The sequence below is a fragment of the Hydractinia symbiolongicarpus genome, chromosome 4 (genome assembly GCF_029227915.1).
Source record: "Hydractinia symbiolongicarpus strain clone_291-10 chromosome 4, HSymV2.1, whole genome shotgun sequence".
Classification (NCBI taxonomy): Eukaryota; Metazoa; Cnidaria; class Hydrozoa; order Anthoathecata; family Hydractiniidae; genus Hydractinia; species Hydractinia symbiolongicarpus.
Window position 1 is genome coordinate 5434211 of NC_079878.1, and position 26340 is coordinate 5460550.

The window sequence follows — 26340 nt, forward strand, 5'->3', positions numbered from 1 at the left end:
ACAATAACGGTATGTAGCGTTATATATACAACACGTGCGCATTTCGAATCAAAGAGACATTGAGAGTTTTTAAAAGATCGTTTGTCGAAAGAGTGTATTATAGTTCTCTGGAATGTTTGAATCGGTGTTGTTATCGTAGGCAAATTTAGCGTTATGACCAACCTTGTTACCAAAAACTGTTGTCTCTTTTTATATCGGAATGGCGAGGCTGTCCCTATGTCAGAAGAGATACAAGATGCCCTGGGGACAAGGTTGCAAAATGACCTAGCATTTTGATTGTTCGTATTTGCGAAATATTTAGTTTCCACGTGTCCTAAAATGTTTCATATTGTCTATTGCTCAAAACAACCATCATGGCTACTACATTCGTATAAACGTGTAATAGATGATAAAATATTATAATTATGGTTAGAACTTGAAACTTACACTCATCAAGAAAAACACATGCTGCAAAGTTTAGACACGTGATAACCCGATTTACCCGATTTACCCGATTTTCTAAAAAATTAAAGAAAATCCAAGTGCTAAATTTTGTCAATTTCGTAAATAAAAATAAACTAATAAAAAAGTAAAAAAAAAAGTTTCCACTGTAAAATTGAAATACCACGAAAATTTGAAGGTTTTTTAATTTTTTTTAAACAAAAGCAAATGCGTAAACACGCATTGGTAAAACAACAACTTCCTGCTAGACCTGTTTACATTAGAAATAAAAAATCGTTTCCAGTGTTATCAACATAACTTTAATCAACATAACTTTTAGTTTGAACAAAAATTGCAAACCAGCAATCTAGCATTTAATTTTTTCTAAAAATTAACTTCAAAGTTCAATTTTCACAGGGCCATAATTTCGCTGGCTATAAAAAGCCTATTGTATAATTAGATTTCGTACTTTGGAATAAACGATCTCATTTACGTGCTTTGTATAATAACCTAAATTAAAACGCAATTAAACAGACGATAGATCTTTCAATCACTTATACTTTCGCGAAAAATCAACTTTTTCTAAAAATCGCGAAAGCTTTTTTCAAGTTTTAAAAGCCGAAAACTCTTTAATAACAAGGAATCTGACGACAAGGGTAGAAATAATAGAATCACAACAAAAAAAAAATAATCAGCCTGAAAAATGGCTCAAAAACTCTAACTCTAAAAATGGCTCTAAAGATATTCGTTTTAAAATCAATTTTTTTTTATTGAAAGTTATTGTCATTAGCGAAAGTTTTTGTTCCCAAAAATAAAGATTTTGGAAATTTCGCGACCTCGTCCCCAGTACTATTGCTTCTCAACGGCGCTGCGCTTTCTGATAGTTCTAGCGAAAAAAGGTGCTGGGGTCGAGCTTGATTTTTCTGTAAAATTTCTTCCAGAAGTACAAATTCTCGAAAATTATCGAAATTTATTTTTAGCTGGAAGTTTGTTTGCTTTAATAAAACACGTCTTTATGTATAGGATTAAATTTCAAGCACGCGGTTATCATCAGAAAAGTCAACAATTCACTAAACGGTAATAAAATAGTTTAAACATAACTTATTGTGCTGAGAAGCATGATGAATTGATATGAGATTGAAATTCAAAACGAAACAAATAGGACAGGCTGAATAATTTATGTAGAATGTTGAAACATTTCAATAAGACTTGTACAAAACATAGAAATATAAAGAATCGCAGGTTGTTCAGAGCGAAGAAAACAGACAAGCTTTAGTTTTTAATAAAATGTTTTTATACAGAAGTTTACAAAAGATTTTACCCTTCTTATGTGGAGTTTTTTTTGGGATATTTTTATTTAATTCGTATCATATTAACTCAGAGAATGCAAAAGAAGTTAGATTTATCCAGCAAAATGTTATAACGGAACAAAAAATAAAAGCCAAAAGTAAAATTTATGAAAATGAAATCAAGGTGGCTACAGAGCATCGTGAACGCGTTCAAAACGTTGCTGTAAACATTGTTCCAAACGTCCCCTTAAAACAGAGATACAAGACTAAAGTTTTCAAAGATATTTACTCGTTTGACGAAAATGAGAAGGATTTTAGCGGGAAGTATTGGGAAATGGCGCCTCATTATAACGTAGACGATTATGGTAAAAAAATAATTTCTATCAGATCATGGTTGCGACGACATGCTAAGAATAGTTTTAATACACACGTTTTTATAAGAATTTTATAAGAATCATCAAGGCTGCATTTCCGAAATTTTGAGAACTAGTCGTTAGCCCGTGGAAAAATCCACTCGTTTGCCCGTCGCAACTAAGCTACTATTTTGCGTGACAGCCAGACGGACAGGCGTATACGGGCATTATAATATAGATAATTCCCTGCTGGACTGCTTTTTTTAAGAACAGAGCCACAACAGGAGCCATTCTGTTTTAGAAAATTTAAAGCCATGCACATGCTAGTGGAATGAGAGTTAAGTAATTTTTGTATGAAATTATAATGTGTGTAGACACCGTCGCCTAACAATTTTACACTGACTTTCTTACAAACAGAGAAGGGGCGAAAATGCTTCGCTTTTTTATGACCATTGCGTCGAGCTTGACCAAACTTTATTGACGTTTATTGAGTCATTTTTTACAGTCCAGAGATATTTTATGCATTAGTTGGCCAGAGCGGGTTTTAAAGGGACGACCTGTCCTCTCTTTGTATACATGTGCTAGGAAACCAAAGAACGGTATCACTGGTAAATCTTTCCTAGTTTCTCAAACAGTGCAAAGCGAAATCTTTCGCGACTGACATTAGAAATGAAATGCTGAGTAAGCTTCCGTAAGATCGTTATTATTTTAGATGATCCTCCCATAAAATATTTAATACCATCATCTCATTGATCATCCATAGCTAGTATCGTCTAGTTCTTTCGAGTTTTTTTGTGAGCGTTCACAATGTTGATCCATAGAGAAAAACAGATTCAGAAAAAGATTGCGCTTCAAGTCAACAGAGAAGTGCGATTTTCATATCTTGTTAAGGCTACGCTGACTAGGCTTTAAGCTAATTAAATTTGAGGTTTTTTGGTTTTAAACACACTGTGGTCTCAAACATTCCTACAACATTATTCTGTCGTATCGTCGTATAATAAATTCAAGTGAGTGTACTGTTTACTTCCGGATTTGACATCTTAATTGCAACAAGAATTTCACTTTCCTGATTTTTTTTATGGAATTTAGTTTTTCTCCTTTCAACGATCATTATGTATTAGCGTTTGCAAATCAAATTGAGAGCGCACTGTTGCTGCCAAATGCGGGTAGAGAAGTTATAGCTTGATTTGAAAACTAAAATTTGGGCGTGGCTTTGATAAATTGTTTATGAATGTCTTTGAAGCTTGTCTGTTATACTAACAAAAAAATTTGCTATTAGAAATGTTGGAATCACACTAAACGATTTCAGACACCTGTCATGCCTTGACATGCATGTTATTCTGAATATGAGCATATTTTGGAATGGTGCTGACACATGTACATTGAGAAAAGATGTGCAAAGTTATAACGATATAGCACCACCAAAAATTCCACTTTTAAAAAAAACAATTTCTTTTATTTTATTCTTAACTATTTTTTATGAAAAGGTTACTTATATGATATTAATGAATAAAAAAAGAAGAAGAAGTATATTACTAATCTTTTAAGTTTTAAAAATTATAATCACTAAACCTAAGATACTTCTATGAAATATTTCAAGTGCCGTTACTAAAATACTCGAAAGTTTCACTATGTCGAAAAAATTATTAATTATTACAAAATAAGCTCTTGATTTTTCGAATTCTAATTTCTTCAATCTAAATTTCCAGAACTTTTCAACACTCCCTAGAGATATGACTTAAGGCAAAAGCAAAAAAAAAATGTTGCTTATGGAATGCATGTGTATACTACTAGATAGAAACATCAAGGAAAGAGCATAAAGGGTCTGAAGCCTCGCTAAGCTGTACCAACAACATTTTAAAATTGGTTTACGTAAGAATCATAGATTGTTTAAAAATATACTCACTAAAAATCAAAAAAAGGTTATGTTTTTATGCTCCTGAATAAAAAAGCGGGCCCAGAACAAAAACTCTGTCTAATAAATTGTTTGTTTACAAAATCGTCCAAAGATTATCAAGACAGGCTGATGTCAAACGGGTGGGTTTTGCCTGGGGCCAATCCAGGAGCTGGTCCTGTTGTCCATTTATAATGTTACAAATTCTTTACAATTTTTTTTCGTTTTAAAGTTTCGGTTTGTATTTGGTGGGGACTTTATTTAACGGTTTTTGATAAAATTCGCCATTTTTGAAAACCTCTCTCAAGAAAGTGATAGTTTCAGAACCCTTGAAACCAATTTCTCAAAATGCAACTTTTATCCTTTTGTTACTTCATTACGTTTACTAGGTCATTTATTGGTTAGTAATTGAAATAGTAAGCACCATAACTGAATTTGTTAATCTTAGGAGTTCCCATCGAAGAATACGTGCTATCTGTAGACAATATGAAGTCTCTGTCAAAAGAAGATCGTTTGAAAAAATTTAAAGAACGAAACATAAAGACAGTTCTTTATTATCACGCTGCCTATGGAAGTAAAACATATGGCTTCAACTTTGATGAAACGTCTAAGCAAGGTCAGTTGCCTTACATCATGAAAGGCTGTCGAAGAAGAGATTGCTTTTGTACAGATCAAAGAGATTTTATTCCAATCGAAGAATTTGATGCTATTGTGTTTTATTCAAGAGGAATACAGAAATCGGATATACCAGCAGGTAAGTTAGATTTCAGATGAAGCTAAAGCAAAAAAATATAAAGTTGTTCGACAAAAATTTACGAGTACATACATTGTTTTTCACTCTTTACTTTAATGATATTTTTTTCACACTATTCATGGATTTTGGCCAACTTCGTGAAAAAGTACCCGTAAAATATTATTAGAGATGCCATTCGCAAATATAAATTCCCACGAAAATCAAACAAGAAAATTTTAATGCTTCGTCAAATATTGAAATATTAAAAAGAGCGCAAGTTCTTTCACACAAACAAACTCAAAACATACAAGCAAATAAACAAGCAAATAAACAAACGCTATCGCAACAAAAACGTAAAAAAGGATCATCAATGTGTCCCCATGCGATTGTTTTATGGGGAAAATACCTTTCTTTACAAAATAATGTTATAACACATTTACATAGTTCGCAAAGCCTTTTTATAAACAATAATCTTGCGGCTTAAAAGGGTAGTAATGGTAAAACAATGACCACGTAAACATCTTTTGATAGATCCTGAGAAGAACGATATAAATTATTAGTTAAATGCAGAATACATTTTATCCCTTGAGTATTTCATACTTTCGTGCATATTGTCGCCATATGGCACATGCAGGTATTCTAAAGTGAAAGAAAGGGCGCCCACTACTCAAAATAAAAGGAGCAGAGAAAAAGTATTTCAAAGGTAGTTAAATCGCTCCGTGTAACGAAGTCATTGACAAGGAAATCGAAATTTTAAAAAAAAATTCTTGTGCATGAAACACAGCTTTTAAATAATGTTGTCAGGTGGTATTGTACATCACTCTATTGTTACTGTGACGTACCAATTGTAAAATAAAGTTACAAACGATTGAACAGTTTAATAAGAAACGACGATTTCATTTTTTTGTTTTCTATTTTCTTTTAGTTCGAAAACCACACCAGCGCTATATTTTATGGGAAATGGAACCAGTGGCTTACTTAATTAGCTTCGATCCTCCTTCATGGAAAAATTTTTTTAATTGGACCCACACATATCGTAGAGACTCTGAAATGTGGGAACCTTGGGGTGTCATGAATCAAGTTAAACCATTTCCTAAAAATGTAGATGACTTGATTGCTGAAAAAAGAAAAGACCTTCAGTTGGCTGTGAATAAAAAGAAGTCGGTGGCTTGGTTTGTCTCAAATTGTAATTCAAGATCGGGTAGGGAAAATTACATCAGAGAGTTACAAAAATACATCACGGTGGACGTCTATGGTATGTGTGGGCCATTGAAATGTGACAGAAGTGAGTATTTGAAATGTTGGGACGATGTAGAGAGGGATTATTATTTTTACTTCTCAGGTGAAAACTCATTGTGTAAGGATTATATAACAGAGAAGTTTTTTAACGCCATGAAAAGAAATATCTTACCGATTGTATTTGGTGGAGGGCAAGGAACAAACGATTATTATTTTGCACCTAAAAAGTCTTTTATAAATACATACGATTACAAAAGTCCCAAAGAGCTAGCAGAATATTTGTTAAAACTACAGAAAGAACATGCAGAATATGTTAGTTATTTTTGGTGGAAACCTTATTATAATATATGGCTTGGAAGATGGAAGAAAGCACATTGTGAAATATGCGATAAACTTCATGCAAATGAACCCAGGAAAGTTTACAAGGACATGCAGGATTGGTGGGTAACACAATCAAAATGCAGACCAGCGTACTAAAATAATTTTGTTATTTCATTGTTTTTAAAATTTCGCAGATCATCGTTGAATTGGAGATGATTAAAAGAAGAATAAACAAATGTGATTTTTAGTTTCGCGATTACTATGGATGGTTTAATAAACGTACATTTCCTAAATAAACGTGCGTTATTTAACCTGCAGTTTGTAGGTTAACTTCATTCCCAACCTTTTTCTAAAAGCTAAAAAACTTACACATGCCTTGTAAGCACAAAATAAACCAAAGTGGTACAATGTGGATTTTTAACATAATGTAAAAGGGAGAATGATATAACATTGTTATTGTATGTATATGATTACATGATTTTACAAAAAACTACAAATAAAAAAATAGAAGAAATCTTTTTTATGACATAGACAACTACTCTTGTTTGTATGTTCCTGGAAGATCAGTAGCAGTAACGTACAAACTCATGCAGGTAAAATGGCACATTCATGGATCAATCTTGAAGCAGGAAGAACAACAATTAATCAACATCCATTTCTTGTTTTTTTTACATTCTCCCACTGATGCCCAACTCTTGCATTTCTCGTGTTTGTCGTCTTTACCTAATTCAAAAAAAAATGTTTTGCAGTCAAAATTGCACTCATTGATGGACCTACAATTTTCGCCCTTTTTCAATTCTTCCCTCACCTAACTTCAAGATTCAAGACCAAACTCTGTTTTGACTCTAACACTGACTATGGAGGAAGGGCGCAGGGGGGACTTGTCTATGATAACAATAGAAAAACGACCATGACAATAAAAAATGTAATAATAGCACTTACACGTAGGCTTATTGTTACACGACGAACAACAATATGTTTTCATAAAATCTTTGTATGTATCTGTCGTACACAGATCTGATTTCGACCAATAATAACAACCATCTTTTGAGTCAGTACATGTTTCTTTTGCGTTCACGTATTCAGGTTCTAACAATTTAAAACATGTGTGGAATGACAGGTTTGAGCAGGCGTTAACTAGCGCAATTTTACATTTAATTTTACCAATCCATTGGTTGATCTTTAGATTTTTTATTCACACACAACCAAAAATATCTCCTCACCCTCCAAATATATCTCCTCACCCTCCAAAAATAGCCTGGCAATAGAGGCAAGTTCTAAAATTTACATATTTTAAGATGCCAAAAAATGTGTTGCAAACTTGAAAACTGTCCTAGGTATATTTTTTACTATAGTTGCTCAGAAGTTACCGAAGTTGAAATTAACATTCTGTTTCGTGGCGATTTTAACATATAGAATTCATTTTGCACTACAAAACATATCTTGAAGCGTAAGTCCTTGAAGATACTTACTGTTGCAGGTGGCGCAACATCCTCCTAGCATTGTACGGAATTGTGTTTTTGAGTTGCATTTGGAAGCCATTTGTTGACAATCTTTTCTCACATCGGTACATCCTAAAAATAGACGCGAAAACAATCTTTTCTTTAAAAGAAAAGTTAAACATACTCTTAAAGCGTATACGAAACAATTCAATGCGTACCTGTTAATCCTACTTGGCAAGCGTTATGATCAAAGAAAATGTCATCAATGGCGACTTCTGATGTAAACTTTTCCTGGAACTTAACTTCGAAAACAAACTTAAAGTAAAAAAAGAGGGGGATATATCATCGAAATAATTTTGAAACAGGAAGAAACGAGACGCGCAGTGGCAGAAAATTCAATATAGAATCCACTCGTAGTAAAGCTTTTAAGATATATCCATTTATTCGAAATATTCACAGACGGGACACTGGATTGTAGAATATGAATGACATGGACATTGAATTAAAATTTAAAGGATACAATCACCCACCTGGAATGGTGCTACCAAACCTTTTACATTGATGGAATGTCGTCTCCAATAGTTACCATGATGCCCTCCGATTTTAAAGGGTAGATTGATTCGATTGTTCTTATTGTCTTTTATAAAAACACTTAAAGCTTGCGTTGGATGAAGATGCGCCCCATTTAACATGTAATGAAAAGAAATGCACTTTGGTCCACTGAAGCTACTGATCAACGGACTCCACAGTTGTTTAATGGTTCCTGATCCTAGCACCCAAACAGATTTTCCACTAGCAGACGCGTAAAAACCTATGACATAATAAGATAGGAAATGAAAGTTGATGAGATCAATGGTAATATGTTGTATTTACAGTGTGCAATATTTCCCTTTTTACCCCATCCTATGACATCAATTTTGCATGCTTGCTACCAAATCCTTACACAAATTACAGAACAAAATATTTTCACAATTTCATGCTAAAGTTATAAAAACGGTTATATAGCAACGTTTCCAAAGACATTTTGTTAACCTGATAAAAACATCATCTTTTTGTGAACAAATTTTACGCCTTTATATCGCATTCACTCTTACTTTTATAAGAACTTCCTCGTATTTCTGAAGTGTGATCTTTGAATGGTCCATCACGCCATCCACTTGTCTGTTTCAACGCAAAACCTTTTGATGTCCACTGACCCCAGTTGGAGCTGTCAAAGTCATTATCACCAGGAAAAGCTAAAGGAATGGAGGGAAAAAAGTGAAGAATATGTTAATGGTTTCTATTAAGAGAAATGAAATATCTTTGTTTTCTTTAAGTAAGCACTATGTTGCTTTGACTGATCAACCAACATCTTTTTAAGTCAAAGTGTAATGAACAACACTTTTAACTCCCTTTGATTGTGCACCGCCACCCCCCCCTTAATTTCCCAAACTAGAACAGGTGCCAGCGTTCTCATTAAAAATACAGTTTTAAAATGCTTTCTCATCGGCTTGTGTCCTAATTTTATACAATCTTACTTTTCATTCAAAATTTTTTAAAAATGTGTAGATTTCAAACCTCTTCCACATCTCTTGTTGCGACACAATTTCATGTTCTTGTCAGCTCCAACACATTTCTTTCCAGTAGCAGATGGAACAGGGTTGTCACATTTCCGATATCTTTCTTGTCTTCCCCAGCCACAGCTTCCCGAACATTTAGAATACTCTCCCCAGCGTCCCCAGTTACCATCTTTGCGATGTTTGTCAGCTGTAAAGAAATATATTGTAAAAACACAGTGGACTCTCAAGACAGAGTTTGTAATAAATTTAAGCTGACAAGGCAGTCTGCACTAATCAACTAGTTATATCTTCGCCTTGAAAAATAAAATAAACGTAACCAGACATAGTCATCTCAACGAAACAGGAACCGCGATTGATGGCTGAGAACAAGACCTAAAGAGTCCATGTTTGGTACCGTTTGGTAGCCTGGTTTGCCCTGCGGAGCACTCTCAAGACAATCTAGTCCTTAGAATATTTCCGGGACCCACCCTTTAAGGGTTAACCTATATTTTCAAATTAAATTATAGTTAAATTCCACACGGAGGTTACATTAAACATGATCTTTGTGTTTATTAAAACTCTTCAGAAGTATTTTTATTGACTGCAGTTTAATAAGTAGAAGAATGATCACAATACTTTCACATTCTGATCATATTACCTTCACATTCTGATGCAGTACATTCCTGCACCTGTTCTTGCACTCCGTATTGATCAACACCAGGACATTCCTTCACATCCGTTGACACACATATACGGACTTTAGCCTTCAAACACCTCTTTTTGTCATTGACAATACATGGTGACCATTCTGTCCACTTTCCCCATCCTTTTTTTACTGTAAATAACAAAAATATATCATCATCGGTTATTGGTTAATCTATAGAAATATAAATCGCGACATGCAGATAGCGTTTAGACATCAACGGCAGGTTGTAGACCTTTTTCACCATTAGACCACATTTCCGATTCCTATTTCGGTCGCATTGCGGACAAAAGGAAATCAATCATTTTGAATATACCCTGTTCAGTTTTCAGTGTGAGGAGACAGTTGAAATTAACACTTAAACAATATAGACAGATAGAACGAGTAACACAGGAATATAATTAATTATTCTATTCTTTCACGCAAGATTATAGTGACCCATAGCAAAACGTAATATATTTTGAAACTATATCTCAAAGAAAAGCATATATCAAACTTACTGTCGCATTGATAAAGACGATTCAGTTCAGTTACATCAATAGTCGACATAAAGTTACTTCCCAGGCGAATGTTCGGATCAAACTTTGCTTCGATCGTGTTACCAGTGACACCAGGTTTAATGAAAGCATCCTTCACATAGTGCATGATGCTGTGATAGTCATAAGGTGTTCCATATGCGTCAAATTCATAAATCAAATTCTTTGAAAAATTGGGTAGCTTTCCTAAAAGTAAATTTGGTTAAAAACAATACAAAAAAATTATAAATTAAACATGGCGAGGTCAAGGTCTGTATTTTACATCTCCTTGCTTTAACACGTAAAATGATGTTGTTCAATGATTTCATATGATTTTTTCAAGCGAGTGCAATCTTCATTCTCTATAAATTTTCATCAGTTAAGAGCAAGCTGTTAAATATTACGTACTTACTTGATAAAATTCTGTCTTTATAAATCTTTACGAAGGAATCTCTGTCTTCTCTCTTTTGTTCATGATAAAACCCTGCAAAAGAAAGCATATTGACCAAGTTCGTGTTGAAATACAAATAAATCTGTATGAACCCTACATAGCTAATATAAGCCCTAAGGGACATTAAATTTCAGAGTTTACCATAACGTGGCGGATTTTGGGGTGGAGAGGGGGCGGGAAACGTTGCTAACCCCGTAGAAAATTTAAAACGAAAACAAAACAATTACATCAGCTAAAAAGAAAGAATAACTTACACCCACATCGAGCCATAAAGCAAAACATTCCAATTAATAAAATAAACAAGACGTGGTTACAAAGCGGTGTTTATTGGTTGTTATTGGAAGGCGTAATTATTGAAGGCCGTTACAATTGAAGGGCGTAATGATTGTATGACGGCATTTATTAGTATACTGCGCATAATTATGATATCATTTTTCTATGGACGAAATGTTTTAGACAGCGGTATTTAAGGGTGGCGTATAAAATCGAAGATACAGTAGTTTTTTTAGAGCATGTTCTTAAAATTATTTAAAAAGTCAGTTTTTGTGTAGAACTTGGTAGCTAATTATAGATTATTTATCTAGTAACAAAATCGGATTTTGTTACATATAGACATACCCAATGCATGGAGTGTCTCATGAAGAACAATAGAATGTCGAACACACAATGGAGCAAGTGAGATACTTCTTGGCTGGTTCTTTTCAAAGTATCTGCGACCAACACCGGAGTAGCAGCTATGATATGAACAAATACACAACAGAAATTCAGTCATTTTGTTTGCAATTCGTGGTCGAAGTTTTCTCAGGAAAACATGAGACCAAATGCTTTGTTGGCATTTTAATTTCTGTTTTGAGTTTACACATATGCCTAAGTGATTTTAACGTTTTTGAAAAATAAAGTAAAAATGTTACAAATAGTTTGATAAAATATAAAAATTAATTAACATTGCTTGGAAACATATTTTCCAACAAAAGATTGTATCATTTCTTACCCGCTTCCAACATAATACTTTATCCAGTAAACGTCTGAAGATATTTTCTCGCGAAAACTTAAACACGAAACGGAAGATATTGTCTTTAGAGCTTGTTCGATGACATTCCTGCTTCCACCTACAAGTAAAATTGCGTACGAAGGATGTTGTTAAAGATCTTCAAGCTTATTTGAGAAGTGTAGGCCAACTTTTCAGTAGGCGAAAAATTCAAATCAAGGGTTGTAGCAGATTGATAATAAAAATAAAAAAAACCCGTGTCTAAATTTGGATGTAAACTATAATGTACCAAATAATTCCAAAAAATTAGAATCTTAATGTATTTTTTTCACAGCCACGACAAAACCGAGGGAGGAGACACCCGGTCAACTTTTTTAAAAGAGCTTTGAAAACATGATTATTTTGGTCAGTCGAAAGGTCTAAAATTTTCTAACACAACTTTAAACGTTGTGGCGCTTCCTTAGACATCGTTCACAAACAGTAGTTGTATTTGATTACTGCACAAAAATTTCAGTTCAATAATATTATATGTTAAGTATAAGTTTCTTACTGTTTCTTAGATTACCAGTAATCTCATAGGGTACAATCCTACCCATCCATAGCTTTCGATGCCAGTTAAATACTGCTCCCCATCTTGGAGCTGGTGCTGGTATTGTATCTTTTAAAATATCACCTTCAACGATGCTCGATTCATCTAAGAATAACAATAGGATAGGTAAAGTAGCTATGAATTTAGCTGCGTTTTTACAGTAAATTTTTTTAGTACTGTTACCGCATATAGCATTTGACATTTAAGTTCACTTAAGTTAATAGAATGTGAAGATCTTGCAATAAAAGAGCAAAGAATAAGATTCTTACCATTTGAAGGTCCTCCAAATAGCCTTTTATTATGGTTCTTTGCTTTGGTTGATTCATTATTTGCTTTTTCAATGATGTCCCATATATTAACTGAAAAGAATACATAAAAATACCATATGTTTTTCTTGTAACACCTGTTTTAAGAAACTCTTTTTAAAACTTGTACACGACAAACGTACCTGCAATCAAGCTTTGTATAAAGCAACACCAAACAAGAACTATCGTAGATTTCATTCTTATACTAAAATTATAAAAAAACATATGTTATATTCTGGACGCAAAGCCCTTACACCATCCTCTTCCTAAAAACACACTCTTTACATTTATGACTTTAAGTTGTAATGCTTTTATTGTGTCAAGCTAAACTGGTAGCTAAATCGTGATTATGTAAACCGTTTCGTGCAGCAGAGAACACGAAACAAAATCCCGTACACCGCTGCTAAAACACTGTGTGATAACATCATAAGAAAATAAGAAGGAAAAATGTGCTCAAGGATAATTCCTCCTCCATTTCTTTGTTTTCTTTCACATGGAATAGTGTAAATCATATGAATTCTAAAAGCGATCTCAACTCATTAAAATGGAAATTTGAAATCACGACACCCGAGTACAGGGACTGAAAGTTATGCAGATAGAAAATTCTGAAAATTAGGAATACATTAAGAATTCCGCCGAAAGTGAATACAGCCATAACGTTTTGAAAACAGCCACTACATAATCGTAGTCTTTTGGAATTCCACTGCAACTATTGACTTCAGATATTATATCTTTAGATATTACTTGTTGTCTGTCTGTTCAACATGATTGCATGTAGTTTTATTTCCGACCACCTGCAGGGTGATTTAATTATTTTGTTCTAACTGGCGATCAAGGATGCACGAAAAAGCGTTGGGAGTAATATGTATGGCGGGCGAAAACCCGATAACGAATAGCCAACGACTTTTTTCTTGTTGCTGTAAGTAAAATTCACTGGAAATGTAATATTTTTGGAATTAAAATAATATGTAATGAGGCTGTACTTAATTTGCTCTATCATAACTCGTTTAGAATATATCGCGATCGCAAACATTAAGAAACACAGAGCTTACATTAAAAATATTTAACCTTTAAACTCCAAGGAACGGAAATTAGCGTCGCAACAGGGGCAAAATGCCAAAGTGCTGTCTAATAGCCATAACTCGTACTTATTTTACTTTGAGATGTTATTTTTTGGTCCATACGAAAGAAAATTCAACTGTCCAGCCGGCAATGCTCAGGTGCACCAACATTGAGGTAGCAGGTGGACAGATATCGATTGTCTGCAAAAAACAATAAAATTTTTTTTTAATTTTCAAAAAACGGCTGTGTAGTTTAGAGGTGAAAGTGTCGGATTATGCATAAGCCAGGTTAACAAAATGAATTCACGTCCAGCTTTTATGCAATGTGTATATGGTGATAATATAACGTACGATAAGAGAAATATTTTTAAAGGCATGTTTATATTCACGGACAATGCAAAATAAAACTACTTTCTGTGATAAGGACCACACACAAAAACATAATATTATTGACAGGAAATATCCAACGTTATTTTGACGAAAATGAAAGTTCGGGGCGGACAAAATAACAGAAAGAAAATTATATTTAAATTAAATATTAACAAAAAACGTTATGTTCCGGCAGGTAAATATTATCGTCTGGATCAGGTGAAAATTTATTTCTACGTGCTAAAGTAGCAACCATATCAATTATACGTACTAAAGTAACTTCCAGCTTAATGACCTAGACTCGATTGACTGAATGATAACGACAAACAAACTCCCATTTAAGATCAGGCAAATAAATGCGATCACAGGTATGAGAAGATCCTTTTTTCTCACAAATCTTATATACTGCAATTCGAGCTAAACCTTGCCTCACTCTGTCCATTTTTCTTGGAAATTCACAATAGACTAAATCTATACATCTTATAAGCATTAAAAGCAAGAAAAAAGCTTGATGTTACAGTAAAAACATCTTTTATTTTTGATCCACTATTCCATGCCTAAATTTCAAGGCATGATAAACAGTATAAAATTAACCAATCAAATTTATTAAAAAATTAGATATCCGTTCCGTCGGATGGTCGGTTAGCTAAGTTATTCTTTATTTTTAAAAATATACCCTCGCCTCCTTTATCGTTTTTAGCTTATCTTTCAGGGAAAAATGGAAATTTTTATAGTCAATACGCCTTGTTCTAGAACAAAAATTTGAAATCTTAACTTAATTACTACAGCGTCCTATCCTATTGTTTCAAATAGAGAGGATATTTACTAAAAAAATAGTGCAAACTTTTTGGTGTAAAAACGCCGAACCAAAACCCATTCCAACTACTTCCAAAGTAGGAAAACTTAATTTTTCTCTGAATCGCCAATATGACAAAAAAGCGAAAGAGACATAGCATTAGAAATTCCTAGCATACAAAATTGTTAACTGATTGGGATGTTATTTGAATAAAATTGTATGTATGACGTCATCCAAGTCAATATGACGTCATCATATATTTCAGAAATTGAAAGTATTGGTAAATTAAAGTAAAAATAGTGTCATACAATACCATACACCATATTTCGTTGTCTGTGTGTACAATATAAGTAATAGCAAGTTGGAAGTTATATACTTACGTTAACGTTGAAATGTCTTTTGTTTAACAATCTATACCCAACAATAATATTTTTTTCAAAAACATCTTTAATATTTTCGTAGCACGTATTTAAGATTTAAAGCCTCGCAGCTTCTTCATAGTATTCACACACGACGCGAGTGTACAAGGAGAAACCATTTCGATGATTGCATGAAAGATATTTATAAAAATGATCAGATGAGTATTATTGTCTATTTTTACATTTTTCATAGTTGCGTCATTTTTTATTTTTTATTTGTTCGTGTGTTTGTTTGTTTGTCTGTGTTCTACAAGGGGCGCTTGTCAAAACAGTTTTGTTGATTTTTAATACTGGTAAATTTGAATTTCCCATCGAAAGAATTTTAAGGTATCGATTGCAGGTTATATAATTCTAATTTTAAAAATAAATCTTCCAAAGAATGCCGCTTGACTTTCAAAGAAAGACTTTTTATTATTACGTGAATATTCATCCAATATAAACATACCTTCACATCTTTGCAGTGCACTATCTTTCAGTTAACACTAAGGTGTAACCTGTATCACACCAAGCATGTCGAAAAAAACACTTAAGTTGCATTAGAAGTCCTTTTCGGCTTGTCATTTTAAACCTCCCCACTACATTGACGAGAAATGTCAACATCATATTGTCAATTGTCTTATGTCTGAGGTTAACGCTTACTGAAATATATACAACATTTTTCAAACTTATATATTTTCAATTTATGCCGACACAACCTTCAAACAATACAATAAAACCTCAACCCGTTCCCAGACATCATTGACTTGCTACATTGATAGGATATAGAGCTTGGGTACTAGGTTCAATCTTTTCTAATTTCTTACGCTTGTTTCGAAACTCTTGAGTACTAAGTAGTAGCACACACGTAGCTAAACTGATGTTATTATACTTTGTCACTAATTAAAAAAAAGTTAACCTATGACGAAGTCAGGTCGCGAATGAGTTTGAAACAATGAGAACTTATGCATTTTTTTAGGGACGTTAGACCACAGCCTATAGAGCATATCTATCAACAATGCGTATCACGTTTTACAAAGTCCAATCACCCACTTTTCTTTCCATCCTTATGTAAATTTAATTTATCTGTATGTGGTTTGAATTTGTGGTTTCAATTCACGACGACTATCCGACGACTAACCGACGACTGACCAACGACACTATGTAGCTTAGCAACGCAAGAGTTAAAGGCGAGCCAAAAACTTAACTATTGCAAACTAACCGCGCTGATTAATTGATTAATAAATTATTACCTGGGAGGGGTAAAGTTATATTGTACTTCTCTCTTCACAGTTGATAGTAAATATTCTTTGGACTGGACACCAAAAAGCCTGTCTCATTGGAAACAACTGATAAACCTTTAAAAAATTTTACACTCCCATTTTCATAAAAACATCGTTTTTCTTATTTACATACCAAATATTTCAGAATAAGATTAAACTTTTAATAACATGTAATGTTAAGAAAGAAATATGCACAAGGTCATCTGAGATTTTATTGTCATCACCTTTCAGTTGACTGTCCTGTATATAAACACAATAAGTTTATTCTATTGCTACAAAAACAGGAATAGAAATATTTCTTTGTAACACGTTTAGAGTATTAGTGAGACAAGATTTTAATTACTTCACTGTTTGAAGGTCGTTTCATTCTTTAATATCAGAAAAGCGTCTCAGAAAGGCTTGTAATATTTAGAAAATACAGAAGAAAAATTTAGGAAAAAGTTGTATCAGTTTTTTTTTAGCTAATAAGAAGGTTGTTGTGCATTTAAGATCAGTGGAGTTGCTGTTAAATAAGTACTTTTCTGGATTACTGTTCTGCTTTTTTGTCATATACTTTTTGGGTATTTAATGCACCGCTTAGTTCTTTTGTGTTAAAGGATGAGTCCACATTAATTACGACATATATCGTGGTAAAAAAATGTCTAATGTTCACATACATCAAGTAACCGCCATATTGAATTAAATTTCATGGTAGAAAATACGTTTTAATTTTCGGTCACGATATCACTATACACGCTTCTTTCATAAGAATATCAAAATTTTAACCAGGTTGGTCATTAATCTTTTTATTCTATTGTTCTGTATACCTATAGTATTTGATGTAAAACCCCAGTCTGATATTAGCTATTATAAAGATATTCTTATACAAAAACGCGGATATCAATAAAGCCCAACCGTCCCAATCTTAAGCATGAGAACCATTAGTTTGGGTAGACAGGAAATAATTTTGATCAGGAGCATTTATAAATGTAATAATGTAATAATATTATATATTGACAAACAAGAAAGGACAATGAATATTCTTATAAAACTGATGTTGCTGGTGAGCTGTTTTCAGCAGATATTCACCTGTAAGTTGTCTTTTTGCTATATTTATTTATTTACTAGTCGGATGCCCGTGGAAAATCCACGGGTTTGCCCGATCTTTTTACACCGCATAGCGTGCATCTCGCTACTTTCGGTACCATTTTGCGTGACAGACGGACAGACGTATACGGGTATTATAATATAGACTAGTCGTTAACCCGTGAAAAAAATCCACGGGGTCGCACGTCGCGTTCGCTCGTCTTAAATTAACCAGTTGCAACAAAGTGGATAAATATATATCGCATTTGATATTCGTGCGCATTTTAAAAATTTCGTGTTTCTGTTACGGGACGCCGCTTTCGCAGACACACAGACAGACGACGGCTATTATTAAAGAGATTTATTTTTCGTTATTGTATTATTTCGTTGTCTTTTATACATTCCCCTTATACAATAAAAGTAAAACAACGCTAAAACCTCCAGCGGAAGTTTTAGCGTTTCACTTTTTAATCTCTTTAAAATTGTTCTAGATTGTTTTTTTCTATATTTTTTTTCTTTGACATCAAAAGATTCTACGATTCTATTATATCACTTGCTACAAGCCATGAAAAGCAATTTTTTGTCTCCTAGCATTACTGGATTCCAAAAAATTAATAAAAAAATATTTGCTCCCACGGTAATTGGTACTTTTCATCACGGTCGATACTGGACTACACTGTCATGCTGATTTCTTGGGGTTGCCCCGTACTTCATGAAACAGAAAATGCAAAAAGCTGCGATAGTCGACTCTCATGAATTACATTTTCATATATTGACTACCAAGTACTTCTTTCAAATTTTAGCATCTTCTAGTTGCCATATGTTTCGCTCCCTTTTTAGTTGATATGTGGGAAATTATTGAGAAGGAAAACAGAGGCGATGCAACCAAGAATCGAACAAAAGGACGTTTTGGAGGACCGCAATACGGTAAAAACGGTGTTTTCTTAATGTAATAGATATTGACAATTATTGTTGTGACGAGTAATGTATCGTTTTCCCCGAGTCCAATTGTGACTAATTTTATATTTTACTATTTTTATAATAAAATTGTAACACATAATATTTTTCATGCATGAATTTCAGCCGAATCAAAAATCATTGATGGTGATATCATAAGAGAGGTTAAACTGGCAGCTCCTACTACTGGATTGTGGCCTCTGTTTTCATGGCACAAACGACTGTGGATGAAGAGAGAAATTCCTTACTTAATCACTGGTTCTTTGACACAAGGTACATTAGACTCTGAGAAATATATTTTCAATGAAAGCAGAATTACATTTTCTTCTTCTTTTCTTAAGTTGATAAGACAAAGAAGATTAAAGACTCTTTAAAGAAAATATCAGATGTCACTTGTTTACGGTTCAGACCCAAACAATCATCGGATAAACATTGGCTACAATACTATGCAGGGCGTGGGTGAGATATTTAACTGTCTTTTCGATAAGTGAGAACCAGCCTTTACTATGAGGATTATTTCCGGTATATATCTAGCTTCTAAAAGGTATATTAGTCGGAAATAAAGCAAAATGGAATCTGACACCATAAATAGTCTTCAACCACCAGAACAGCTTTTTGTAGGGATAAAGATATATACATGGAACAATTGATATTACTATGCCGAACATAATTTTAGTTTTCAACCGTTTAAATTTTTTCAACATTTTAATTTTGAATTGAGAACAGTTCGGAATAAAATGGTATTTGAATAGCAAAATATCAAGGTTTTTCCATTATATTTCTTCTTATCTACCACTATATTCTATCCAAATCATATTTCCCCGTAGAAATCAAACGAAAAAAAAAAAAGGCAAACTGCGCTCTCATTATACGAAGTTTTATTGTATCTCATGTCATACAAAAAACAAGTCATATATATTTTTGGGTAATAGGGACCTATTTTTATATGAAATTTACGAAAATTATTCCGTAATATTCTAAGGTGTGCATCTGGCATTGGAAGAAAATATTTTAAAGACTATAAACCAACAGAAATAACACTTGGTACGAACTGCGTCCATCCATCCATCATTGTACATGAAACACTTCACGCTTTGGGTAAACTAACTTGCGTTTGTTTTTGTTAATATTGTTGTAGTTGTCATTAATTTATAACAGCATGTATTCTCAAAAACAATCATTTTGAACCATAATAAGCTATCTTGTCATTCAATTATTTCTCTTTTTACTATTTAAATAAAAATATTATTTTCAGGCTTTCCACACGAGCAATCACGCTATGATCGGGATTCTTTCGTGAAAATATACGACAGCAGGATTTTAAATAGTAAGTTACAGGGAAGCATATTTTTGCATGTTTTTTTTAGAGTATTAGCTATACGTTGATAAAAATAAAGGATTCAGAATATTTAAGAGCAGAGTAATATGCTAGACCTTACATTGACAGAGAATTCTGACTACAAGTTCAATCCTCTGTTATTTATCTTTCGTTTGTATAGTGTTTAAAAACAACTTTGAGAAGAATGATCTTTATGAGATTGACACTCAAGGAACTCCTTATGATTATCACAGTATTATGCATTATTCAAAAAGAAGCTTTGCAAGGTATCCTACAGGGAATACAATCGAAGCTAAATTTGATCCAAACATGAAGCTTGGTGGTGGCCAGTTATCTCCAATTGATATCACTGAAATCAATCGTCTGTATCAGTGCGATGGTAAGTGAGCCAAAGAATGTGTCATAACAAGTTCTAGGATTTATAGAATTTCTTGCATACGATCTTGTGAGATCTTTCATCAAGCCTCTTGTCATCTATTTCTTCGTTCTTGTACCTGTAGTTGTAAACCTTAAAGATGTCTCGACAACTCTCTAGGCCTTTCCAATTCGATAACATTTCATGGTTAAATTAAAGCAATTTTAAATTGTCTTTCGATTTATCTTAGCAGAACTTAGTGTAATTTGTACGGTAAAATAAAGAATCGTAAAAAACATCCTCGGCCTTTCTAATTTAGTAAAAAATGGTTGGGGAAGATGGACTAACTGGTCACCATGCATTCAAAAACAATGGGGAGATTACGTGTGCACAAAAGCGAAAGTAAGAGTTTGCTTTTCCAAGTACAAATCGGATTGTCCTGGAGCTGATGAAAATGGAGTGGAAGAAATAGTTGAGAAATGTTCAAATTCCGAATGTGAAGGTGAAATTTTTAATATATCTTTTGACCATTTAGAACTACATTAAATCATGACGGTATTTTATTTTGTATCCCCTTCAATTGGAAATCTGTGTGAAAAATCAGATTAATGACATTTCCAACCTTTGCAAAATGATTTTCCTTGATAAAATAAAGTTAGTGTTGCGAGTTACAAGTTTAACGGAAAATCATAACGAATGTCATTAAATGTTTCTGATTATAAGAAATTGTATAGAAATTTAAGTGGTAGTATCAAATAAGGGACAATACTAAACAATTTGTGTTATGAGGCCATGGAAATTTGGCATGGAGATGTGTAAGAGATAAATGTAAAAACTCAGCAAGTATTATAGCAATGCAGCATACCAAAAAAGAGCTATTAAAAGAACACCGAATTATTAATGGAACTTTCTTACTAATAATACGGTATAGTTTGATCGGTATTGTGTCACCATTTATTGACATTTTCATTATCTTCTAGCTGATAAAAAGAAAAAGGACGGGCAATGGGGTAATTGGGGTCCTTTTTCGAAATGTAGTGGACCATGTGGTTGGGGACGAACGGAAAGATATCGCCAATGCAATAACCCTAGTCCAGCATCTGGTGGAAAACAATGTGTTGGAAATAATAAAGAGTTGAGATTGTGTCGCAATAAGCGGTGTGGAAAAGGTAATAGCTTTTAATTGAGAGAATAAGAAATAGGTATGTTGGTACAGATACATATGTCTCGTCCGCGGGACCATTTACTTCTCATGAGCATTCGGGCTTCCGTTGAAAAGCGACTAAGTGACTTGCAGTACTAGGAATTTACAACGATGGTAAAAAATAAATAAGAAACTAAATATTAAAGTAAAAAGTATTATCAGTGTTTATATCAACACACTAATCAGTTCTGTTACTTGCATATATTAAATTACACGTGTGGCTAAGTAAATATACAAGTAAATATTAACAAGTAATTTTGAATAAATACAAACAAATACAAACGTATACAAATAACTTATTACCTACAAGTGCTTAGCGTAACTTTAAATTACTTCAATCGAATCTTCGTTCGCAAATCAAATTGTTGTTAGCCTCACTAACATTTTTTTGTGTTCTTCTAAATGTCCAATGTTATCTGTGCACAAAATACTAAAAAAACTAATATATATAGCAAATAGCACGACACACAACGGACATACAACGTCACGGTACAACGCGTAAATCGTGAAAGTCAAGAATATACGTTGCTATTTTAAGGGTAATTTATAGTATAGGGAACATAATGTCAAAATGCTGTCCTGATTTCTTAAAATATTATATTATTATTTTCGGGAAATGTAGCTGAAAGGTTGTGTTTTAGCATTTCCACAAGACAACAGCTTTGACAGTGTCGCATGGGGAAACTGGAAGTCAAAGGGTTTTACAATAAAGTATACTTCGCATACAAATTCATGGAATGAAGGACCATCCAGAGATCACACATCAGAGATTAGAGGGAGAACCTATAAAAGTAAGTATGGTATTTCTAAAAAGATACCTTTGTTGTTTCCTTTAATAATAAAATAAGGTATGATCAAAATTTGACATTTTTAGCTTAGCTTTATCTCTACTTGTGACCTGATCCTGGTAAACTAGATTGATGGTGCACCCAGACATCATCATTGTATCATAATAACCCTTAAAAAAATGAAATTCAAATTCTTCTTATCTAGGTTTTTGATCAAATCACCAAGTTTCTTCAGAGAAAAAAACAACAAGTAGAGGGGCACATAAAATAGTCCAAAAATAATATTAAAGAAACTAAAATGACAGCAAATAACGAACAATAATTACTAAAGTTATAAAAAACTGAAAATAAATCATTTTACTTCTTAGGTTATTACGCATCCGCAAAAAATCAACCAGGGAAATATGAAAAAATGCAACTTTGGAGTCCATTTATCCATAGCTTCAGTGGTCAAAAATGTTTATCATTCTATTACATGCTAAACGGAGTCAATCTCCATCCGACCAACGCTTTGAGTGTCTTTTTGAAAGATCAAAAAAATAACTATTTGAACTTGGCATTCCATCAAGGTGGGCATCAAGGCAACTATTGGAAACGACATTCCCTTCGTATCAGTTCTGTGAAAGCGCCTTTCCAGGTAACGTATTGATACTTTTACTGTATTTCATATCAGTTCTCTGCGCCTCCTATACACTGAATTTATAAGTGGTAAGAAGAATTGTTTTAATGGGAGACATTGATTATTAAAGTTTATTCTGAAATAGATTTTCTACTGTACTTACCTTTACTTATATTCTGTGCACACAATTGCAAGTATTATTGTTAAGTTTTTAATTCAAGCCAATACCAAATAATAATAACCAAAACGACCTTGCCAAAACGATATTACTTTTTAATAATAAATTATCGCCATTTCAGTTTGTCTTTGAGTTCCAAACGTGGGGTTATCGACCTTCCGAAGTCGCCATAGATGACATATTTTTTGATCACAACGATTGTCAAAAAGGATTGACAGGTTAGTCACCCCAAGTTTATTAGTATAAATAAACCTTCACATTACCTTCTTAAGTATTGCAAACCCGACGGATCAAAAGCATAGTTGGTACAGCAATCATCTTGGCAAGCGAGAGGTCATTCATTCAAGTACCACGTATATTAGCTTGGCAGGATATGGGAAGCTAATGTACCTATTATACCTGATCTTTCTTGCATGTTCATCTCATTTTTTTACCCAAAACAAAGAAACTTGAAATGTTTAGATTGTATTATATTTTATGCATGCATCAAACATGTGTTGTGACATATTGTTTTGCTTACGCCACGGTTACTGGTTGTAATGACTGATGGGAGTTCACAACAAGCAAATACCTACTGGTACCTCGAAATGGACTGGATAAATATCCAGTAAAAGTCAATAGTTACCGAGACTTAAAATTTTATGCCAGCTCCACAAGACAAAACGTGATTGGAACTAAAGTTGGATTTTGATTTTTATGCTAGTCTTCCAACTAAACAACACATAGAGTTGATCTATTCGAGTGGAGATGGTAGTGCATTCGACTTATAATCAATAGTTTTCAGGTTCGAGTCCACACAATTTGGAGTTCTTTGAATGTAGTGTTGTGAGTCCATTTGGTGCCATCTACTGACCGCCAATTTGTTTTTGTGTGAAACAAGCAAGTTAGAGAAATGCTAGACGTATTTCTACCAAGTAACGTAACATGGTTACAGTCAGAATGGAGGAAGAGCCAGCCATTAGGATGAAATTCCCAATGGTATTAAAACTTCCTGTTACTTACTTACTTGCTTGATAGAAAGTGAACCAGCAACGAATAAACAACAGAAAGAAACTTACTTGCTTGATAGAAAGTGAACCAGCAACGAATAAACAACAGAAAGAACCTTAAGCAACATTGAGCCTCAAACAGGATTATTGTGTGGCTAATAATAGAAAGTTCATACCACTCATATCGGAAAAAGTTTGTTTGCAAATACACGTTAGGTGTTTCATTGGATTTGTTTGTTTTTCCATACACTCCTTATAATTACAATTTCTTCATTCCATATCAGGATGTACAGATGTGAGAAAAGATTGTCAACAATTGGCTTCTACAGGTTTATGCAACTCAAAAACAGAATTCCGTAAAATGTTGGGAGAATGTTGTGCTACATGCAACGGTGTGTTCGAGTTTTTTGTTCCTATTTGCGTATATTAAATTGTTCCTTGATTATTCCATTATAAGCATAAGACTTGATGCTAAAGAAAAGATATCAAACAGGATTTTGTTACACAGTCACCTTTAGCTACACGAAGCATGTTCTTTTTCTTTAGACCCCAAATATCAAAAGATCACAGAAACATGCACGGATTTAAAACAAGCTTGTTACTATTGGTCTAAAGAAAATCTTTGTAAGGGTGGAAAATTCGAAGCTTTCATGGGTCAAAACTGCTGCGCATCGTGCAAGGGAACACCAACATGTAAGATATTTTCTTAGTTTTTTATTTTAATTTCTCTGCCATCTTTTGATTACACTCTTCGTGTGGTACAAGCGGAGATGGTGTAGTGGTAGCGCATTCGGCTTGTAATCATAAGGTTTCAGGTTCGAGTCCACCGCTCTGGCGCACTTTAAACGTATTGTTGTCAGCTCATTTGGTGCCATCTACTGAGTAAGTCAGAGCAATGCTATAAGTATCTCTAGCGGTAATGTAACATAGTTACACTCGGAGGGGAGGAAGAGCCAGCCATTAGGATAGAATCCCCACGGACGTTAAAACTCCCTGTTACTTACTTACTAAATTACTTACTTCGCGAAAAGGATTAAGCAACGCAACGAGTTTTGTTCCTTTTTTTCTAAAAACTTAGAGAAACAATAATTTTATGCTGGTGTAATGTAATGAGAAAGATGTGTTAGAATAGCCTCGTCATTATTACCATTGCGTGTGCCGAAAGTAAGGCCTTATCACTAGCACGTGGCATTGCAGAGACTCCCACCACAAAGACTGGTAGTGTAAAGCTGTGCTACAAAATAATTATTCGAAGAAGCCTATGCATATACTCGAATATGTGTTTCTTTAGGTAAAACCGACGACAATGCCAAATGTGAAAAGTGGGCAAAGGAAGGAGAATGTAAAAAAAATAGAAAATGGATGCTGATAAATTGTTGCGCATCATGTTTCAAATTTGGTCAATAAAAAGTGATGTAACGCATCTGCCGCATGTGACGACATGTGACAGATGCGTGACATATGACAATTGTGTCACGGATGCACCTATGTAACAGCGTGGACGTGACGAAGTATGGATATTAAATATGCACATTTTTTGAGATTGAGATTTTTTTGTTTGATATATTTTTTGTATAATAAATAGTTTTGTATATCACATAATCTTAAAAACACATACGTTGTAGTAATGAGTGTGTTTATTATTCCGCAGTAACAATTTTCTGGTAGTAGTTCTATCAGATCCCCAAAGAACCCCAAAAGGTGTCTTAATGACGTCTTAAGCTAGAATTTAAAACGTGATATCTTTTCCGAACTTTAAAGGACATCTTTAAAACCTTATTACGTGGGACACAAGTTTACAAAAATTGCCTTCATCTTGTAGCATTTTAAAACGCTTATACGGATTCAAAGAAAGCCTCAAAGAAGACTTTCTTTTATTCGCTTTAATATTTTAATTTGTTTAAACTCACGTACCAAAATGTGTAAATTTTTAAATACAGATTTAACCGGATTCGAAAAAAAAATTTCGGAAACTTTTCTGTTTTTATTCTTATCATTTTTATGCTGAATCCGTGGAATTACCAACATTTAGTGTGGACGCAATTCATACACATTTCTATTTTCAGTAGTTGGACTCATGAGTCCGGATAAATTTGCTGAAGTGTAAACGCAATGGTTGCTTTCTATAAATACAAGCTAACCATTGCATAATTAAAAATGTA

At 33.5% G+C, this 26340-nt stretch overlaps 3 protein-coding genes across 7 annotated transcripts in view; 2 read left to right on the plus strand and 1 right to left on the minus strand.

Annotated features, from left to right (window-relative positions):
• Window positions 1-1011: 1011 nt before the first annotated feature.
• Window positions 1012-6604, plus strand: LOC130640912 (alpha-(1,3)-fucosyltransferase C-like). The gene is made up of 3 exons (XM_057447519.1): window positions 1012-2074; window positions 4405-4710; window positions 5615-6604. Exons 1-3 carry the CDS (start codon window positions 1708-1710, stop codon window positions 6403-6405), a joined length of 1464 nt encoding a protein of 487 aa, XP_057303502.1. The 5' UTR covers window positions 1012-1707; the 3' UTR covers window positions 6406-6604.
• A 90-nt stretch (window positions 6605-6694) lies between these two features.
• LOC130640911 (uncharacterized) overlaps window positions 6695-26340 on the minus strand; it is a 28527-nt gene continuing 8881 nt past the window's right edge. The window contains exons 1-17 of one of the 5 annotated variants that reach the window (XM_057447516.1): window positions 16655-16924; window positions 13833-14042; window positions 12924-12985; window positions 12745-12834; window positions 12437-12580; window positions 11890-12007; window positions 11517-11632; window positions 10860-10931; window positions 10433-10654; window positions 9888-10064; window positions 9249-9437; window positions 8786-8926; window positions 8222-8502; window positions 7910-8006; window positions 7722-7823; window positions 7192-7338; window positions 6695-6972 (exon numbers count right to left, since the gene is read on the minus strand). In XM_057447516.1, the coding sequence (XP_057303499.1) occupies window positions 6857-6972; window positions 7192-7338; window positions 7722-7823; window positions 7910-8006; window positions 8222-8502; window positions 8786-8926; window positions 9249-9437; window positions 9888-10064; window positions 10433-10654; window positions 10860-10931; window positions 11517-11632; window positions 11890-12007; window positions 12437-12580; window positions 12745-12834; window positions 12924-12978 (2067 nt within the window). In that variant the 5' untranslated portion in view covers window positions 12979-12985; window positions 13833-14042; window positions 16655-16924 and the 3' untranslated portion in view covers window positions 6695-6856. Of the gene's footprint in view, window positions 6973-7191; window positions 7339-7721; window positions 7824-7909; window positions 8007-8221; window positions 8503-8785; window positions 8927-9248; window positions 9438-9887; window positions 10065-10432; window positions 10655-10859; window positions 10932-11516; window positions 11633-11889; window positions 12008-12436; window positions 12581-12744; window positions 12835-12923; window positions 12986-13832; window positions 14043-15386; window positions 16011-16654; window positions 16925-26340 lie in introns of those variants that run through there. The other 4 variants (XM_057447518.1, XM_057447514.1, XM_057447515.1 and 1 more) reach the window with 4 other exon arrangements.
• Window positions 17183-25807, plus strand: LOC130640910 (uncharacterized). The gene is made up of 15 exons (XM_057447513.1): window positions 17183-17754; window positions 18590-18676; window positions 18833-18979; window positions 19048-19165; window positions 19689-19804; window positions 19962-20033; window positions 20206-20424; window positions 20720-20902; window positions 21381-21569; window positions 22246-22395; window positions 22761-23029; window positions 23311-23407; window positions 24463-24570; window positions 24725-24871; window positions 25470-25807. The coding sequence occupies exons 1-15, from the start codon at window positions 17595-17597 to the stop codon at window positions 25583-25585; spliced, it is 2178 nt and encodes a 725-aa protein (XP_057303496.1). The 5' UTR covers window positions 17183-17594; the 3' UTR covers window positions 25586-25807.

Bases quoted from the DNA above. Each gene is read 5' to 3' on its own strand.
- LOC130640912 (XM_057447519.1), top strand. From the start codon at position 1,708: ATGTTTTTATACAGAAGTTTACAAAAGATTTTACCCTTCTTATGTGGA. The intron at 2,075-4,404 runs GTAAAAAAATAA...TGTTAATCTTAG, and splicing joins TTATAACGTAGACGATTATG to GAGTTCCCATCGAAGAATAC. The intron at 4,711-5,614 runs GTAAGTTAGATT...ATTTTCTTTTAG, and splicing joins GAAATCGGATATACCAGCAG to TTCGAAAACCACACCAGCGC.
- LOC130640910 (XM_057447513.1), top strand. From the start codon at position 17,595: ATGAGAACCATTAGTTTGGGTAGACAGGAAATAATTTTGATCAGGAGC. The intron at 18,980-19,047 runs GTACATTAGACT...TCTTTTCTTAAG, and splicing joins CACTGGTTCTTTGACACAAG to TTGATAAGACAAAGAAGATT. The intron at 20,903-21,380 runs GTGAAATTTTTA...ATTATCTTCTAG, and splicing joins TTCAAATTCCGAATGTGAAG to CTGATAAAAAGAAAAAGGAC.